Raw genomic sequence first — 17,607 nt, forward strand, 5'->3', positions numbered from 1 at the left:
ATGGACGTTATGGACATTCTGGTTACGATTATGGAGTTGCTATGCTTTCTAAATCGTACATAACAACTACAGGAATCACCATGCAAAGATTGAAATCTATAGGATAATTTTATCATACCTAAATTACATAAAACACATATTACACTGTAATGTTTATTAATATATTTTATACACAAAATGTAAAACACTGAAGTCTATGGCTAATATTATTTTATATTTTGATTCAAAAAGTCTGAAACACTTTAGAGTGCCTATAAAAAAAAGGAGATAAATAAAAAAACTTTTAGCCGAAGTATCCCGAATGACTTCATATTAGAATAGTCCATTATTTAAATATGACGTCATTCAGGATACTTGTGCCAAAAGTTTTAAATCTAACCCCTTTTTATTGACACTATAAAGAGCTTCCAAAAGTCCGATTAATCCTGTTTTAAAAACTAAAGAATACCCAGTCATTACAAAGCAAACAAGAAAAATTTGAATTAAATAACTTTAATTTCTTTGTGTTTAATTATTTATTAAACATATATGTATATTGACTTAGAATAAACAGAGTATGACAACATCCATAAGTAGCAAAGCACTATAAATTTTGTCAATGGACAAACTGAATTATTTAGAGCAGATTTTTGTTGTCTTAAAAATTTAATTTGAAAAATCACAAAACTTTTTTACTTAAAATATGTATTGGTCTATTGCTTTCATAAAAATTCCAGTCTTTTATCCTGTAAAGCAGCCAAGAAATTACCTTTTTCCCGTAACCGTGTATTACAGACGGGCCACAGTGCGTATAAAGGTGCTGTGACTTTAGTGTCAGAACCTAAATTGGGACATAGTGCATTTCATTACCCTAGGTTAGGTACCATCATTTCACTTTTCAATAAAATCTAAAATGCAGCCGTTTTTGAGAAAATTAGATTTGAAAATTTCAAGTTCAATTTTCATCCACTAGGAGTTACCGCATAATCATGACAAGAAAAGCAAATATTAATAATTTAAAATTTTGAACAAGTTTGCTTTTATAAAGTTCTTTATAAAACCACTCCTTAAGTGAGTTGATTCATGGCCATTTTTATCAGTCGCTTTGCTAAGGTCACGGAAATTCGGCCTTAAATAAATCATATATAGAGAGGTTTTATGACAGACTTTAGCAAAGCAAAGTTGTTCAAAATTTTAAATAAATAATCTTTGCTTTTCTTGTCATGATTATTCGGTAACTCCTAGTGGATGAAAATTGAACTTGAAATTTTCAAATCTAATTTTCTCAAAAACGGCTGCATTTTAGATTTTATTGAAAAGTGAAAAGAAGTTACCTAACCTAGGGTAATGAAATGCACTATGTCCCAATTTAGGTTCTGACACAAAAGTCAAAGCACCTTCAAACGCACTGTGGGGCAGATATTTCAATTTCTAGAGTAGCTTCGCTACAACTAGTATTTTACCTAAAATTATGAAATAATAAAAAAAGTACAGTTTAGACAAATTAGGCTAAAATTGAAACAACCATTTTTCAGAACTATCGGGGCCAACAAAATTGGAATTAATCTTATGATTTTTCATTTTACTATCATTATCTATAATACGATGCGATAAATAGAACTGATTTATGGAAAATTTTCAATAGGATCTCCAAAACATCTGGATATTCTCTCAAATCTGCATTCCTAAACAAAATAAAGTTTTTCAGAATAGGCGTGATGATTCCTGATACAGCTAGGTACAATCATGAAAGCTTAGCAATCAAGATTTAGATTTACCTCAATTTAAGACTAATTGAGGTACATCCCCAATGTTAATATACAAAATTACCCCTTCTGTAGATTACAATCAGTGGTTGAAATGCATTAAAACTCAATTTAATAAACCAATCAAACAAAATTTTTAAAAGTCTAAAGTTGTTAAGTCAACTTATAAGAAAACGTTATTACAAAACTTTGGGGACTTGTATAATAAACAGCTCATTGTCCTCTCTCTCTCTCTCTGGTTCGTACAATGGTTGTGCAATTAAATGGGTGGATTATCTGTTAGTAATCTATAATACAAAGTAGAATGATGTCTGTCCGTCTGTCCCTTAAGATCTCGGTAACCACTGAACCGATCGGATTCTACTCTTCAGGGTATATACCTACTGGTCCTGTAGTGGTTTTAGGCTATTTTCTTGGTGGGGGGACACCCCCAACCCCCCCAAAAACAAAAAATCCCCCCGCCATTTTTTTAGGCAAAGCCCCTAGAGGCTAGGGGCGAAGCCGCTAGTACAAAATGCCTCTGGTGTCATGACGGAAAATGGATAATCAAAATTTGAAAGCGCATGCTTATGTGGTATCCGCCGAGGATCAATGGCAGACACCGGAGTTCAATTAGATCACGGCAGTGTGACAGACGTGGACACCTTACTATAGAGAAGCTACGCTTCTCTAGCTTTCACTAGATAATGATCAACATCTACTTTTAGTTGTCACTTTATTGAAGGCTTAAGATATACTGGAGTTATATACAACAAACAATAATTACATGGATAGGAATAAATAATCATAACATAAAAGCATAAATAATATATGTACAATGGTCAGTTTGGGCAATAATGATTCCCCCATCCCTGGAAAGGGTGGGGGAGAATTAAGAATACAGTTAGCCATAATAAACATGACAGATTCAAATCATTAATTCTAAGCGTAGGGAGGGGGTCACTAGACCCCTTCCCCAGGACTCGGGGGAGGGCCATTGACCCTCCACCGAACCCCAGATCAGGGGTGCCATAGACATGGCTCACGGTTGCCGAATACCACAACTCTCCCCTCGGAAGGCTGGGAGATGGTTTCCCTACCAGACTTCCGACAGTGGTTGAGGCCTTCGGCCCGCTCCTTAGGGCTAAAAATATATACAAACGATAATGATTCAATGGAATCCTAGTGGTGAGTATCTTCTTAGGGTTGATGGGCTCCCAATGTGGGGTAGAAGGCAGAGGCTGCCTTGGGTTGGATACGTTGGTCGGCGCCGGCAGGTATCAGGTTTGGTGGTGGCACATTGGTTGCTGGAACGGTCAGCAGTGGGACCTGCGGGTTGTTGTTGGCAGCGGCTGGGGCACTGGCTGCCAGGTTGAGTGTCTGAGCAGCGGCCTGTCCTCCTGAGGGGCCGCGGGGTCTGCCAGAGGGCGGTCCTGGTCTACCTGGGCGGTCATGCCCGCTGTCAGTGGATTTCATAGACACCATTTCCTCGGCTGCTTCCCTGCCGATGGGGATGGCATCCCAGTCCACTGAAAAGTCCCGGGACTTGGCATGGTTGAGCCTGGCTCTAGCCATCGCCTTCTTATACAAAGCTGGGTGGTACAGGAACACTTGTGATATCGCATTCAGGGCTGCCCGGACTCCTCCTTGTGCTGCTGCCAGAGAAATGATGGTGAGGTCCCCCAGCAGTTTGAGGATCAGCAGCAGCAAGCACAAGATGGCGGCGCCATCTCCCCACTCGTGGATGGCTTGTCTAAATCCTGCCCAGACATCCAGGGCTGCCTCTCCTTCCTCCGCCAGTCGGTCAATGTTGTAGGACACTATCCCATGGTCTCCTGTGGCCGAACAGCTGCCTTGCTGAACGCAGGAGCCATAGGATAGGCCGGTCAGCATGGCGCTCTTGTATGCTGGGAACGCCAGCAGCTGTTGCCAGTCGTTCAACTCAGCCTGTGAATACAGACCACCTGAACTGAAGTCATCTAAGGGGTCTGTCAACAGCTGCTTGGGCGTATCCAGCGGGGGTGGCCTCTTCTTGGGAGCAGGGGTCAACTCTATCCAGCCTTCCTCTGCGTGCACAGTCAGGGGGTAGGTGGAGGAACAGGGAATCTTGGTGGCGTGCTCACTGTATACCCGCGTCACGGCGTCTACAAAACCTGTGGGCTCCACTGGCACTTTGTCCCAACACTCCTTGTGTTCGCGGACAACATACTTGTGCCTTTGGCAGGTCAGCTGCAGCAGGATGTCTCCCCTCAGTACCGAGAACGTGCTCCCCTGGACACGCACCGGGTGGGCCGGATCTAGTTGCTGGAGCTTCCAGCAGTTGGCCGCTACTTCTTCTGCTGCAGTGCTCCTCATGCGTGTTTCCAGGGTGAATCCAATATAACCTGCATGGATCTGTGCTTGGAGGGGAACGTCAACATCCCTGGCCGACACTCGGGGCAGCGCAGCCGCGGCTGGGTCAGCTGCCACAAACAGCGCTGGATGGTTGGTGGCATGGGCCTCGAAGTCGCAGTTCACAATTGAGGTGGGGCTGGTCATGTTGATGAAAAACTGGGCCTGATGGTCAACCAGATATGCATCCCTCACCAGGCTGGGCTGGAGGCTGCGGATCAGCCTCAAGGGGCAATCTCTTCCCAGGTGGTCCCACACGTAGGTTGCTTCCCCAGTGATACAGGACAGCTCAGAATGGGGACAGTCGAGGGTCAGGTGGTCAGACTGGGACTCCACCCGTCCATCCTCCACCACATAGGTCTCCTCCTTGACCAGCAGCCGCCGCTCCTGGAGCACTAATTCATTGCGGTAGAGCTGGCCCTCAAAGTGGACGTCCTCCCCCTCGCAACCCACCCCCTCGGGGCTGTTGACGAGGGCGCCCACTACATCAACGGTGAAGAACAGGGGGTGGTTCAGCTGGAACGTCAGTGGCTGGGTCTTGCCTGGCAACGTGTATACTCGGTTCCTGGCCAGGTCTCGGCACGCTTCTGGGTCTATCTTGGTTGGCCTCATGAGGGTGGGGACCGAGGTCACCTTGAGGTGACCCCATACCCCACACCTGAATGTCCACTGGGACACGGTGAGCTGACAGCTGAACCCAGTGGTTTCCCTCACCTTGACTTGCTGCAGGACGTGGATGTCGTGGCCCAGGGGCACCTCCTGGTGTAGGGGCTCCGTGTCACACATCTTTTCTTTGTTGTAAGACGTGACATGGGTGGGGTTGGCACAGTCCCACCCCACCAGGACGTAGCTGGTTGTAGGCCACACGGCTGCCAGAAGGAGGCCCCACAGGACCATCCACCAATGGGAGAGGCTTCCAGGTAACCATCTTCCTCGGGCACGCGGCTGGGGATCTCCGGTTCTGGTCACGGCTGCTTCTTGGGGCTGGACACGGCTGGGCTGCTCCTGGCTAGACACAAATTTCCATTGAGCGTTATCTGTATGCGGCCGAGGCACCCCGATACCCTCCCCAATGACAGACTGGCAAGCGACTGGCACCTGCCTGGGTGTCGGCTCCCCTAGCCCTAAATGCTCCCTTCCCTGATCCAAGGCATGCCCAGTGGCATGGGGCTGAAGTGCATGTGGCACAGGCTCGCCCTTACTCAATGCCCTCCCCTGCCCTAGGAACTCAGGTGCATGTGGCACAGGCAAGCCCTTATTTTCCCAATTTTCAATCTCCCCAGCCTCAAGTGCAGGGGGCACAGGCAAGGCTGGGTGTTTACAAGGTTTTGGATTCAATACATTTAACAAATTCAACTTATCCTGATGGTGAGCCGCTGGGTTCCCTTGGCTGGTAGAGGGCTCTGGATGGCATGTAGCTGGACTCTCCCTGCAGGCTGGTGGCGCTGGCTGGCATGTAGCTGGGCTCTCACTGCAGGCTGGTGGCGCTGGCTGGCTGGGGGTGACGGGTGTCACCCCTTCCTCTGGGACCGCTGGCTCGTTCCAGGATCCAGGTATCTCGGTGGCGGCGACGGTTGTCGCCCCAAGCACACGGTGGGAGGCGCTGGATAGCACCCCCCCATCATCCCAGGTGGCGACGCCGGGTGGCGTCCCATACATCGATGCAGAGGTGCTGGCTAGCACCTCCTGCCTCTCTCGTTCAGCGGCTGCCAGGGCCTCCCCATACACCGTCTCAGGGACGCTGGGCAGCGCCCCTCCACTCTTGCTGGGTAGGCTCGGTCGGGCAGGTTCCATCATATTGAGACTGAAAGGCTGGGGCCTCAGCACCTCTGGCTCGGCTATGTTGTTGGGCTGTATCAGCTCTGGCCCCAGATGGTTCAGACTGAAGCCTAGGCCAACCCGGTTGGGCTCAGCCGCGCCGCCCAGTACGTTGATCCTAGCTGGGACAGTCCCGAACTGCGGCATCCCATCGGCTCGGTCCGCAGCTCTGGAGGCGGCTGCTTGCGGTGGTGGTGCTGGGGGCGCGCTCCCTTCCATATGGGCCACTCTGCTGGGCTTCCCTGGAGGGGCACCTTTGTCGGCGGTGCGCCTGCGGCTGGCTACCTGGGCCCCGTCAGCTCTACACTCGGCCGCCGTGTGGCCGTCATAGTGGCAACGCTCACACTTGGCAGAACGGTCACGGCGTGGCTGGGTGCGCCTCTCCTCTAGGCTAACTTCCATAGGCGTTGGACAGTCTCGAGCTCGGTGGCCTCTCCCCTGGCAGCGGTAGCAGCGGCCTGGAACCTTGTCATCTGGAGCGACCTTCCCCATCTGGTGGAGACCCGGAGCCAAGGAGCCAATCTCCATTGGCTCCGACTCGTCATATTGGGGCAACTGGATGCAGGCAGATCCAGTCAGCCCGTCGGTCGAGTCCACTAAGCACACACCCTCCTTCAGTTGCTTAGTAACCATGGTCACGGTGAACATGGCCTTGCGAGTGTACTCAGGTACACTCGCAATTTCATGGTTCATCATGAGGCGTTTTACATTGGCGTTACGAATTCCACGGTTTAATTCGTCCACCAACAATTCAAGATCCTCATGATTGTAGGCGTCCCTATACAAGGCGCACTTTGTTGATATGTACGCCTGTATAGGTTCTGTCGAGTGTTGCTTGTAGTCCCTAAACGCTTGTTTAAGCGTTTGGGACTCAAAAGCAGGACGAAATAACAATTCACACTCGGTCTTGACCTGCTCGTAGGTCAAGGCTTGGCCTGCCTCGCCAAACAGATGGGACGCCATTTCCGCCGCTTGCCCTACCAATGACAGTAGTAGGGCGTTGCGGCGGTTGAGGGAATCATGAGGTGGCACGCGGTAAGCCGCCCATGACATTTCCAGTCGGCGGATATGTGCCGACCAGGACTGCTTGGGCGGCCCTCTATACTCCGGCAGATTGCTCAACATCAGCTTGCGGTACTCGGCTGGTGCCGGCTGAGGGTCATCCTGGAGCCATCCTGGGGCTTGGTCACCTCCTGGGACTTGATGCTGGTCCATTGGGTCAACGGTGAAACGGCGGGCACAAAGTTATACAGGAATACAATGAATGGGTTGTCACTTGAGGCTTCCTAGCCTAACAGCCAACACTGTTTGTATCACTAGGTTGGGAGTTTTAGTTGCAAAGGTATAACTTAGCTGTACTTATCAATGGTTAGATGTTGAGGTAGATAGATGTTGAGGTAGATAGATGTTGAGGGTCTGAACTGCTGTCAGGAACTGATTGGGTTTTCCCTTATCACACTAGAGCTAGGAGGAAAGAAACTTGCAATTCTTTATTTGCTAAAAATACCCCTGTTAGATGCTATGGAGTAGCTCTGCTCTGGTGTGAAGGTGTGTGTGTGTGTGTGTGTGTACGTGGAATCTTCTGTCCTTGTAACGCGCGTTCGCGCCGTCAAATCCGCGCACACGGGGAAAACGCGCTCTCACCCCTCAGCTCGCTCCCTCATTGGTCCGTTTCGTCCGTTGGATTTATGATGTTTTCCGCACTTTGTTGCGCTACCCGTGAATGGCGCTCTGTATATCCGATCGCTAGCTCCACACTACAGACGGACTTGGCCTAGTGTGGGTAGGAAGGGGGAAGCGCGTGAGGGGACGGGGGTAACTCCGTCCGTTCCCACTGTGAGGGAGGGGGTAACTGTGTGTTGGTGTAATGGGGCCTCTGCTTCTTAATCTCAGGCTTATCTGTTATATAACCCTGATTGTATTTGTCTTCAAATGGAAAGGGGCCCCCTCCCCTTCCCTTGGAATAAAGGGTGTATTTGTTATTGTGCTGTGGGCTTGAAATTGTTTTGATTATATTACATCTAACTTTTATTGCTGTCCTTATCACAATTACATAACAGATTTGTTGACCAACTCTGTTCTATTTTTAGCTGTTATCACAATAAACAGTAATCCAAGCCTGTTCTATTCTTAGATTTATCACAACACAACAATTTGTTTGCCAAGCTTTGCTCATAAATCTATTGTTTGGTCATCACATTGGGGTGGTAATCCCTGCAAATGTGATATAATATCTGTCTTCTAGATGGGTGGCTGCGTTGTAGCTTCTCAGGATACTCGGGGTTGACGTAGTTTTTCTCTGTTCTGGTGCACTACACCCGTATGTTAGCTCGCAGCTTGCAGCTATGTGGCATGTTTCAGCCTATCGGCGGCAGGGAATGTCCCGTCCTGCTAGCGCCACTGGTTCGGATCCTGCTATTTCTTGCAGTAAAGTTGGCCTATTTTCAGCCGTCTACACGTATTTGGCTTGTTTCAGCCGGTCCGCAGGCCTGTTTCAGCCCTTTTGGCGCTCAATTCTCCGTTAGATATCAGCGCTGCTCGCGGTTATTCGTCAGATTTCGCTGTTTTGCTTCCACAACTGCCGGATGCAGAGTTAAACTTTGCTGTCCAGGGTGGGTAATTCAGGTTGCTTGCGTCAGTTTTGCCAGATTCACTGCTGGGAGTACCTTAGCCTCAGATGCGCGTCTGCTCTACACTTGTGGTTCGCCGTAATCTCACACAGCTGTCACCAAAGTTGTGGTATCCGCCGAGGATCAATGGCAGACACCGGAGTTCAATTAGATCACGGCAGTGTGACAGACGTGGACACCTTACTATAGAGAAGCTACGCTTCTCTAGCTTTCACTAGATAATGATCAACATCTACTTTTAGTTGTCACTTTATTGAAGGCTTAAGATATACTGGAGTTATATACAACAAACAATAATTACATGGATAGGAATAAATAATCATAACATAAAAGCATAAATAATATATGTACAATGGTCAGTTTGGGCAATAATGATTCCCCCATCCCTGGAAAGGGTGGGGGAGAATTAAGAATACAGTTAGCCATAATAAACATGACAGATTCAAATCATTAATTCTAAGCGTAGGGAGGGGGTCACTAGACCCCTTCCCCAGGACTCGGGGGAGGGCCATTGACCCTCCACCGAACCCCAGATCAGGGGTGCCATAGACATGGCTCACGGTTGCCGAATACCACACTTATTCTAGTTTAGGTAAAGAAAGGATTTTAAGAGGAATAGGCACTGGAGGGTTGAGCCCTCTTAAAAAATTAATATCAATTGTGTATCTTAGTGACATTTTTAAAAGCGAATCTTATATATAAATAGGGTCGGCCGTCCCCGTCCATAACGGTCAGCTCTTTTGCTTAACGGTTAGCTATTTTCGTTAATTTAGACATGTTAGAATTTCTAACCGTTTTCCAACTTTGCATGATGGTTCCCAATTTATAATTACAGATTTTAAGAGAAAAAGTAAAAAAGTATGTCCTTAAAGAATATCCTATATTGAAGCGGTTTTGTGTGTTTAGTTCGTTTGTCCAACCATTCGAGGGTTTAGCTTTAGTGGACGTTGTCATGCTTGTTTTAAATAAGAGTTAAAACAAAATTAACTTACTTGTGAAATATAATCAAATTTATAATTTCTTTGGCATGTCTCTAATGAGGGGAGTCCACGCTGACACTTTATATATCTAAAAACAAAGATGATGAATTCTTTAAATCCTTGTAACGGAAATAAGAGGTGGGTTCAAAAATCAACAAATCGGTTATGGTGGCCCAATCACAAAAATTAAATTGATAATTCACAAAATTACCACTTCTGTAGCTAACAATTAATGGTTATAACGACTTATCATTATTCTAAATAAACAGCGTAAAGTCTATTGTCTTATATTAAAAATATTAGCATCAGGTGCTCTGTATTCTAATATTAAAAAAATAGCCCAAAACAATCCCAAGACTTAAATCTAAAAATGAAATAGTCTAAAACCATCATGGGACCAATGTGATTCTTTATTTATTAGGATGATAACAACACAAACAATTTACACAAAGAGGCTACATATGGTCTTATCAATTATCCGTTGATTTGCTAATCAATTTAGATAAGTACAGAGTCAAACGCCTTTCAAATCTTTAAAATGTTACCAATAATAAAATAATGATTTACCTAGAACAATCACCATCCAAAGCATACGAAGCATCCACATTACAACTTCCTAAAACATTTTTTTCAAATAGTAAAATTTTAAATATAAATCTATAAATAAATAGCTTTAAGCAGGACTCAACAGCTGCGCGTCTGCTGCCTGTAAGCCAAAGAGAAATCAATTTTGAAAATCAGCTGGAAGTCTGAACCGGACCCATATATGGAATTTTCAAAAACAAATTCAAAGCACCAAAATTTAAGGCTTGGACACCACGGTTTAAAGAGTGTTTAAATTTTTGAAAAAGTGTTTTTCATTGGTATTAATTTTTTCTTTTTTTTCAAAAATGGTTGAAGAGAGTTAAAAATATTTAAAATTTGTTCTACCTGGTTGGAAAATGGATTTTGGGCTGCAGTAACCCCAACCACCTGCAAAGGAAGGAAATGTGATTAGTCTTAAAATTAACCAATATTTTTTGGTTTCGACGCGCGCCAACCAAAAAGGAATTTATATTATAGTTTTTTTTATATATCCGAGAACATCTGCTATTGACCTATTCCTGATATAGAATTACAAGCGGATAAAAGAACGAGGGCACAAAAATAGAATAATATAATTGTATCGCATTATATACAGCTTTCCGTGGATATTGAAATGAAAAATTATTAGATTTAAAACCAGTTTTGTTAGACCCGAGAGGCCTACGGCTGATGCTAGCAAACTGGTATTAATCTTATGATTTATCTTTTTGTAGAACATTGTCTATAATACGAAACGATGCTTAATTTTTCAGTATGGCTGAGAACCGGTTTGAATCCAGCGTATATCAAACGGTTTTAATGCCATACTGGATAAAGCAATTTTTAAATATAGTTACCTCCATTCTTGTGGCACCAGAAATATTTCTCTCCCCGCTGAGCACATTTATCCACACATTTCTAAAATATAAACGGTTCATCATCGGTCAAAATAACCCTTATAATAAACTAACAGGATGTCTGTCTATCTTTACTGAAGGATATCGGTAACCGCTGAAACGATATGGTTCTCCTTTACAGTGTAGCTTCTTTTACGTCCTGGGAAGGTTTATTGCTATTTTTGGGGAGGGTACCACCACGGGTAAACAGCTAAAACCAAAAAAACTTAACTAACCCCATCTAGCAACAAAATTATTTTTTAGTAAATAACTTATTTTAACATAGATTGAAAAGAAAACATTTTACGTGCCCCTAGAGGCCTCCCATTAATTTTCTTTTTTTAGATTTTCTCTTCCCCTCCCCTTTCCTTCCCTGTCATTTTTCATAACTCTCCTTCACTGAAACATATAAACAATTTAAAAAAAAGGGAAATTAAACATTAATTGATCAAATGGAAAGTGTCTATACGTCCGTTTGTCACTCCCTTTCAAGGTTTTGGAGATTGTTAGTATTTTTACTAATTCTACTATATTTTTTACCTCCTGTTTTTTTTAATAAAACTGATATTTTTTTCTAAGCTATTATAAAGCTCGTTATAGTGTCATATTTAAAAACTATTTAAATATGACATAATTCGGGATACTTCGAACAAAAGTTTTTTAATTTATCCCCTTTTTTATAGGTACTATGCAGCGCTTAAGCTAATATAAGCAGCTTCTGCGCTACTTATGGACATAATTATCTTTGTTAGGATTTCCGAAGCAGCTTATAGTGCCTAATAAAAATGACGTCATTGTAATTGAATAATGGTAAAATGTATACTAGCCTATCATTGGTCATATGTATTGTATGGCGTCATTTTTAATAAGCTGCTTATCCTCGTTATAATATTCTTATATTACCTCTCCATAATGAGTGATAGTAGGTTCAGGTGTACAAAAGTCCGACTCCCACCATTGTCCCAGCTAAAATAGGTTAATTATATAAGTTTATTTCGACGTACCTCTGAACAATTACCTCATACCGTTAAGATTGCTGTCCATGATACTAGGGTTGGGCCGGATATCCGGTCTGGCCGGTTATCCGGCCGGATATCTGGTGATTTTTAATTTCCAGCCGGATACCGGATATTAAAAATATACGGTTACATGATATCCGGCAGATTTTTGGCGCCGGATATCAGGTTATCCGGCCGGATATCCGGTAATTTGCCGGATATACCGTTATCAGGCCGGATATCCGGTAATTTTCCGGATATCCGGTTATTCGGTCGGATATCCGGTAATTTGCCGGCTATCGCACGTTGGTCATATATCCGGCCGGAACTGGATATCCGGCATTAGAAATCAGCCGGATATCCGGTATCCGGCAAAAATAGTATCCGGCCCAACCCTACATGATACTATAGTGTTAGGTCCAACAACCAAAGATAACTAAGGGGAGCCAAATATCTCCTTTTCTGTCCAAACACCCAGGGAATTAGGTTAAGTAACAGACAACAAACTTTGCCTGAAAGTCCTAACTGTACTGTACAGTACATGATAATGTATTCTATTCTGACCATCAATTCTACAAAAAATCACGAAACCTTTTAAAGTATCTGGGCGTATATTTTGTTATTTTTCCATTTAACTGAAGAGGGGTTGGTAAGAAGGGGAGGAAAAGTGGAAGGGGGTTGTGAGGAAATTTTCGTTTAGAATTGTTTGTCAGAATATCATTCCCTTTTCCCTGCCCCTAATCTGTCTGTTAAAGTCGCCCATCTGACTTAGCAGCAATAGTAACCATTTTTAACGTCTTTAGTTATAACGCGGTTTTAAACCGAGATTCGACCAGATATTTTTTATGTCTAATTGACTATCTAGGGTTATAATCTATTGAAATACCTTAGAAGATTTCTTGTTACACCAGAAGTAAGTGTACCCTCTCTTTTCACAATTGTCCAGACAAATTTCACCATACGTTGTCAAACTTCCTAAAAAAGATAAAACTCTAGAGCCCCTCTTTTTTTTAATACCTCTGGGGACAGTTGTCAAAGTCGTAAGTTTCTAGTCAACCCCCCCCCCCCCCAATCTTAATTAAAATTTGTTTAAAGTTGAATTAATTGAGAGTTTGTTTAGATTTCGCATAGGTTCTGCGAAGGTTATAAATATTTAAAGAGTACCACTACCCCCTAAGAGAAATCGCCTCTTTAAAAAATTGCCCCAACCCTACATTTTTAAAATTTTAACAAAAATAAAAAATTCAACCTTTACCACTATCTAAAGTGCCCCTTAAGGCCTCTAGGGGTGTATCTAGTAGGTATTGACCTTGTATTGTACTTACCCGCTGGCTGAGTGCGCTCCAAAACTTGTCTCAGATCATCACCTTGGCTGGAGGATGCAAATCCACGCCCTAAAAAATAATAAAAATTTGGAGTATAGGCAACGCCCCTTAAGGAACGTTTCTTCTTATTTTCACAGTAGCTTTTCTCCTATTTCTAGCCACTGCGGGGGGCTCTAACCCTGCGTGGCAATCACCTAAGCAATAAGACGATTGGCTATAAATTAAGATATGCAAAATGTATCCCTTTGTTGAAGTAAATTATTGGGTGTAGTCCCTTTCGTGGCAACGCACCTTAAGGGGCGATTCTTCGTATTTTTCACAGTAGCTTTTCTCCTATTTCTAGCCCCTGCGGGGGGCTTTAACACTTCGGAGCCAATTGCCTAGCCCTGTGGGGCAATCACCTAACCCAATATAACCTAAAATAACCTGTCAAAAGCCATTTAGAAAATACATCAAATCGCCCCTTAAAGGGCGTTGCCACGAAAGGGACTATAACCAAAATTTGTAGTTTTAATAGGGAGGGAGGGAGGTTTGGAAAAAGAAAATCACTGGTTTTATTCATTGTACAAAACTTTAGTGTTAAACTTTCAATCAATAATTTGGGAATAGTCCATTTCGTGGCAACGCCCCTTAAGGGGCGATTCGTCGTATTTTTAAAATTGCTTTTTATAGGTTATTTTAGGTTATATTGTGTTAGGTGATTGCCCCACAGGATTAGACAATTGGCCCCACAGGGTTAAAACCTCCCGCAGGGGCGAAATAGGAGAACAGCTAATGTGAAAAATACGAAGAATCGCCCCTTAAGGTGCGTTGCCACGAAAGGGACTACATCCAATAATTTACTTTAACAAAGGGATACATTTTGCATATCTTAATTTATAGCCAATCGTCTTAACCCTGACAAATTGTACATTTATTCAACCCCAACCCTGAGAATGGAAATTAAATTTGAAACAAGATCTATTCTCTAGTCTACACAAACTTGAAGGAAATTAAATTTACCAGGTAAAAATATGTAAGTTATATTTGATGCAGGAAGGAAGGGATCAATAGTGCTTATTTTAATCTACAGTCCTTTAAAACTTTAGTTATAAACCAAAGAAGTCGTTAAGAATGGGGGAAGGGGAAAGCTTATTCGCCCATTGTCCTTTCCCTCATTTTCTGTGCGCATTTTATTTCTGTCTTTTGTAATTCTATATTCAGTTTTTTTTGTAACCATGTTATTTCGAATTTTCATTAAGTTAGGAGGATGGAAGCATTTTTCCAGTATGGCTTCGAAATCGACTGATATCCGCTGGATTAAAACCAGTTCTCAAAAAAAAATTATATTTACATTATCGTATTACAGACATTTTTCCAATTTATTGAAATAAAATCTTTGAATTAATACCAGTTTTATTAGTTCGGGCCTTCGATCCTTCGAAGCTAACAAAACTGATTTTTATCTTTCAAATTTTATTTTTTATCCACGGAAAGCAGTCTATAATACGATGCAATAAATAAATAGTCTATAACTTACATTTTTGAAACATTCTCGCATCTTTTAGCTGAAAAACTTAGGGTACTTGAATTTAAGCTTGTTTGGTTGGTTTAAAACTAGCATTGTTTAAACTGTAAACTAATAATGATCTCATGTAATTTATTAAAAACAATATATATAAAATCCTATAAAAAATCGAATATAGTCCCTTTCGTGACATCGCACCTTAAGGGGCGATTCTTCGTATTTTTCACAGTAGGTTTTTTCCTATTTCTAGCCCCTGCGGGGACAATAACCTAACCCTGTGGGGCAATCACCTAACCCAATATAACCTAACCTAACCTAAAATAACTTATAAAAAGCCATTTAAAAAAGAGAGTATTCCCAAAAATTCTTAAACTATCAAAGGAGTTTTGCGTTCTTATAGGAATGATTCGGCCTAAAGATAAAAGTATAAAAAGCCAGGGAGGGAGGGGATATTTGGCTGTTTATTACACTAGTCCCCAAAGTTTTAAAATAAAGTTTTCTTATTCCTTGACTTATCAACTTTGGGGACTATTTTGAATTTTGATTGATATATTAAGTTGAGAGTTTAAACGTTTGAACCACTTATTTTACGCAAAATAATTTTGTGTATTATTATTGGGGATATACATCAATTTATATACCATTGTCTTATCCCTTTATATCTCTGATTAAAAGCATTCTCATTGAGAAGTATATAATTGAACTAATTTGTGTATGTTAGACTTTATAATCGCATTTAACACACATTTCCAATAAAAAGTTATTAATCTAAAGAAACGGCACTATGAACTATATAAAAATTATCGGTGTAAAAGTTTAGAAAAAACTAGTTAAAGCCAACCACTAAAGAATTAATAAAAGTATCCAGGTTTAGGAGCCAACAAATTAGGGAATGTGTTTATTAATTTTAAGTACCAGCATGATTTACAGTTATATGTCTCCTTCCTCCCCTTAAAATCTATTAAACAAGAACAATTTTGCCTATAAGTAGCGTAGCATTGGATGTAAATAAAAGATTGGATAAAAAATAACAGTAAACCATAATAAAAAAATAGGAAGTTGATAAAAAAAATACACAAAAATGACGAAACCTTGTTAGATAAATAACTTTTTGTTGTGACATACGGACCTACCGAAGCAGCTAATTGTGCCTAATAAAAAATGACGTCATACAATACAAATGACCAATGATAGGCCAGTATACATTTTACAATTGGTCAATTACAATGTATACTGGCCTATCATTAGTCATTTGTATTTTATGACGTCATTTATCATTAGGAGCTTTAAGCTGCTACATAACTATATAGAGTATCTTCGCCTTCAGTAAAAGAAGATTGATAATACTATAACAATACTTTGATTATAATATCAAAGGATAGAGCGTCATTTCTTTTTAAATTTTTTGTTTTGTTCCTATTCATGAATAAGGATAATATGATGATAAACCTCGGTGGTTTCCCTCTAAGTATCTAGCGACCACAGACCCCCACCCCTTTATTTTAAAATAAATATAAACTAACAGGGGCAACAATTTTTAAAATCGAAGCTTTTCTATTATTAGAGTCTGTCCGTACGTCAGTTCGTATGTAACGGTTAGCTCTTTTAGTTAATTTAAGCATGTTAGAAATGCCCTAACAAACTTTGCATGGTAATTCCTACTTTAGGTACGATTTAGAAAGCGTAGCTGCTCTATAATCGTTACCAGAATGTCCGTATCTTCATTTTAAACATGTTGATTTTAACTTTCTTAATAGCTAATTTTTATTTGATAAAATTATTCGATTGGTCTGATGTTTGGAATGCTGATTCCTAGGACAACAAAGTACATATTTTATAAGCGAAGCAACTCTATAATCAAGTCCTAAAAATGTAAGTATGTCCTTAAACAGTATCATGTATTATAGCAGTTTTTCAACAAATTTACTTAGAATTTTGTTTTGACTTTTATACATTTATATTCTGATTATTCAGTTCTGACACTCCACAAGTGTTAATGTTCAAGTGTTTATGTTAAGAGCTTTGATTTTATGGATATTGTCATCCTTGTTTTTATTATTTTTACTTTTTCGTTATGTAATATTGGGTACTGGAAAGCCTCGCAGTGTTAGAGCCCCTTAAGGGAAGATTATACCCCCCCCCCGCTCTTAATTCCGCTATATTTTTACTAGCGGTTACGCCCCTAGAGGCCTCTAGGGGCACTTGAGGAGGGGGGAGTCGAATTTGATAACACAATTTTTTTTATAGATTTTTTAAAGAAAAAGTAAAAACAAAAAAAATTTTGGAGGGAATTTTTTTTTTTTGGGGGGGGGCCCATCCCCATTCTTAATTTTAGTTAAGAAAAACAAAAAATGAGGGGGGAATTTTTTTCTAGGGTCGATTTCTCTTGGAATGGTGGTGGTACCCTCCCTAAAATAGTTATAAACCTTCCCGGGACCTATGAGATTCTACCCTGTTAAGGAGTACCCGATCGGTTACGGTTAGCGAGATCCTTCTGTACAAACAGACAGACAAACATCCTTTTATTATAAGGACATATTTAAAAATAAGGGGAAAGGTGATTTAGTTGTCCATGGAAACTTTGAGAAAAACGCCTTAATCTCTTTATTAAAATTTGAAAAACTGTAAATTGATTAACTATTTTTTTGTATTTTAGTGGATTTATTATGAATGTTTCGAAGATTAATAGATTGCATCTATTTCATTCATAGCAGATGTTTTCACAAAAATAGGATATAGTGAAAACATTTTAAAGAAAGTTTGATATTTTTCTG

General features: G+C 41.5%; 1 protein-coding gene across 1 annotated transcript in view; it reads right to left on the reverse strand.

Annotated features, from left to right (window-relative positions):
• Positions 1-145: 145 nt before the first annotated feature.
• LOC145305417 (uncharacterized) overlaps positions 146-17,607 on the reverse strand; it is a 55,243-nt gene continuing 37,781 nt past the window's right edge. Inside the window, exons 28-35 of the mRNA XM_080147034.1 lie at positions 13,327-13,395; positions 12,888-12,976; positions 11,907-11,969; positions 10,965-11,025; positions 10,474-10,515; positions 10,111-10,159; positions 9,556-9,631; positions 146-1,664 (exon numbers count right to left, since the gene is read on the reverse strand). Coding sequence (XP_080003160.1) covers positions 1,605-1,664; positions 9,556-9,631; positions 10,111-10,159; positions 10,474-10,515; positions 10,965-11,025; positions 11,907-11,969; positions 12,888-12,976; positions 13,327-13,395 — 509 coding nt within the window. The 3' untranslated portion in view covers positions 146-1,604. The remainder of the gene's footprint in view (positions 1,665-9,555; positions 9,632-10,110; positions 10,160-10,473; positions 10,516-10,964; positions 11,026-11,906; positions 11,970-12,887; positions 12,977-13,326; positions 13,396-17,607) is intronic.

This window comes from Acartia tonsa, chromosome 14 (assembly GCF_053477335.1).
Source record: "Acartia tonsa isolate MP-2025a chromosome 14, ASM5347733v1, whole genome shotgun sequence".
NCBI lineage: Eukaryota > Metazoa > Arthropoda > Copepoda > Calanoida > Acartiidae > Acartia > Acartia tonsa.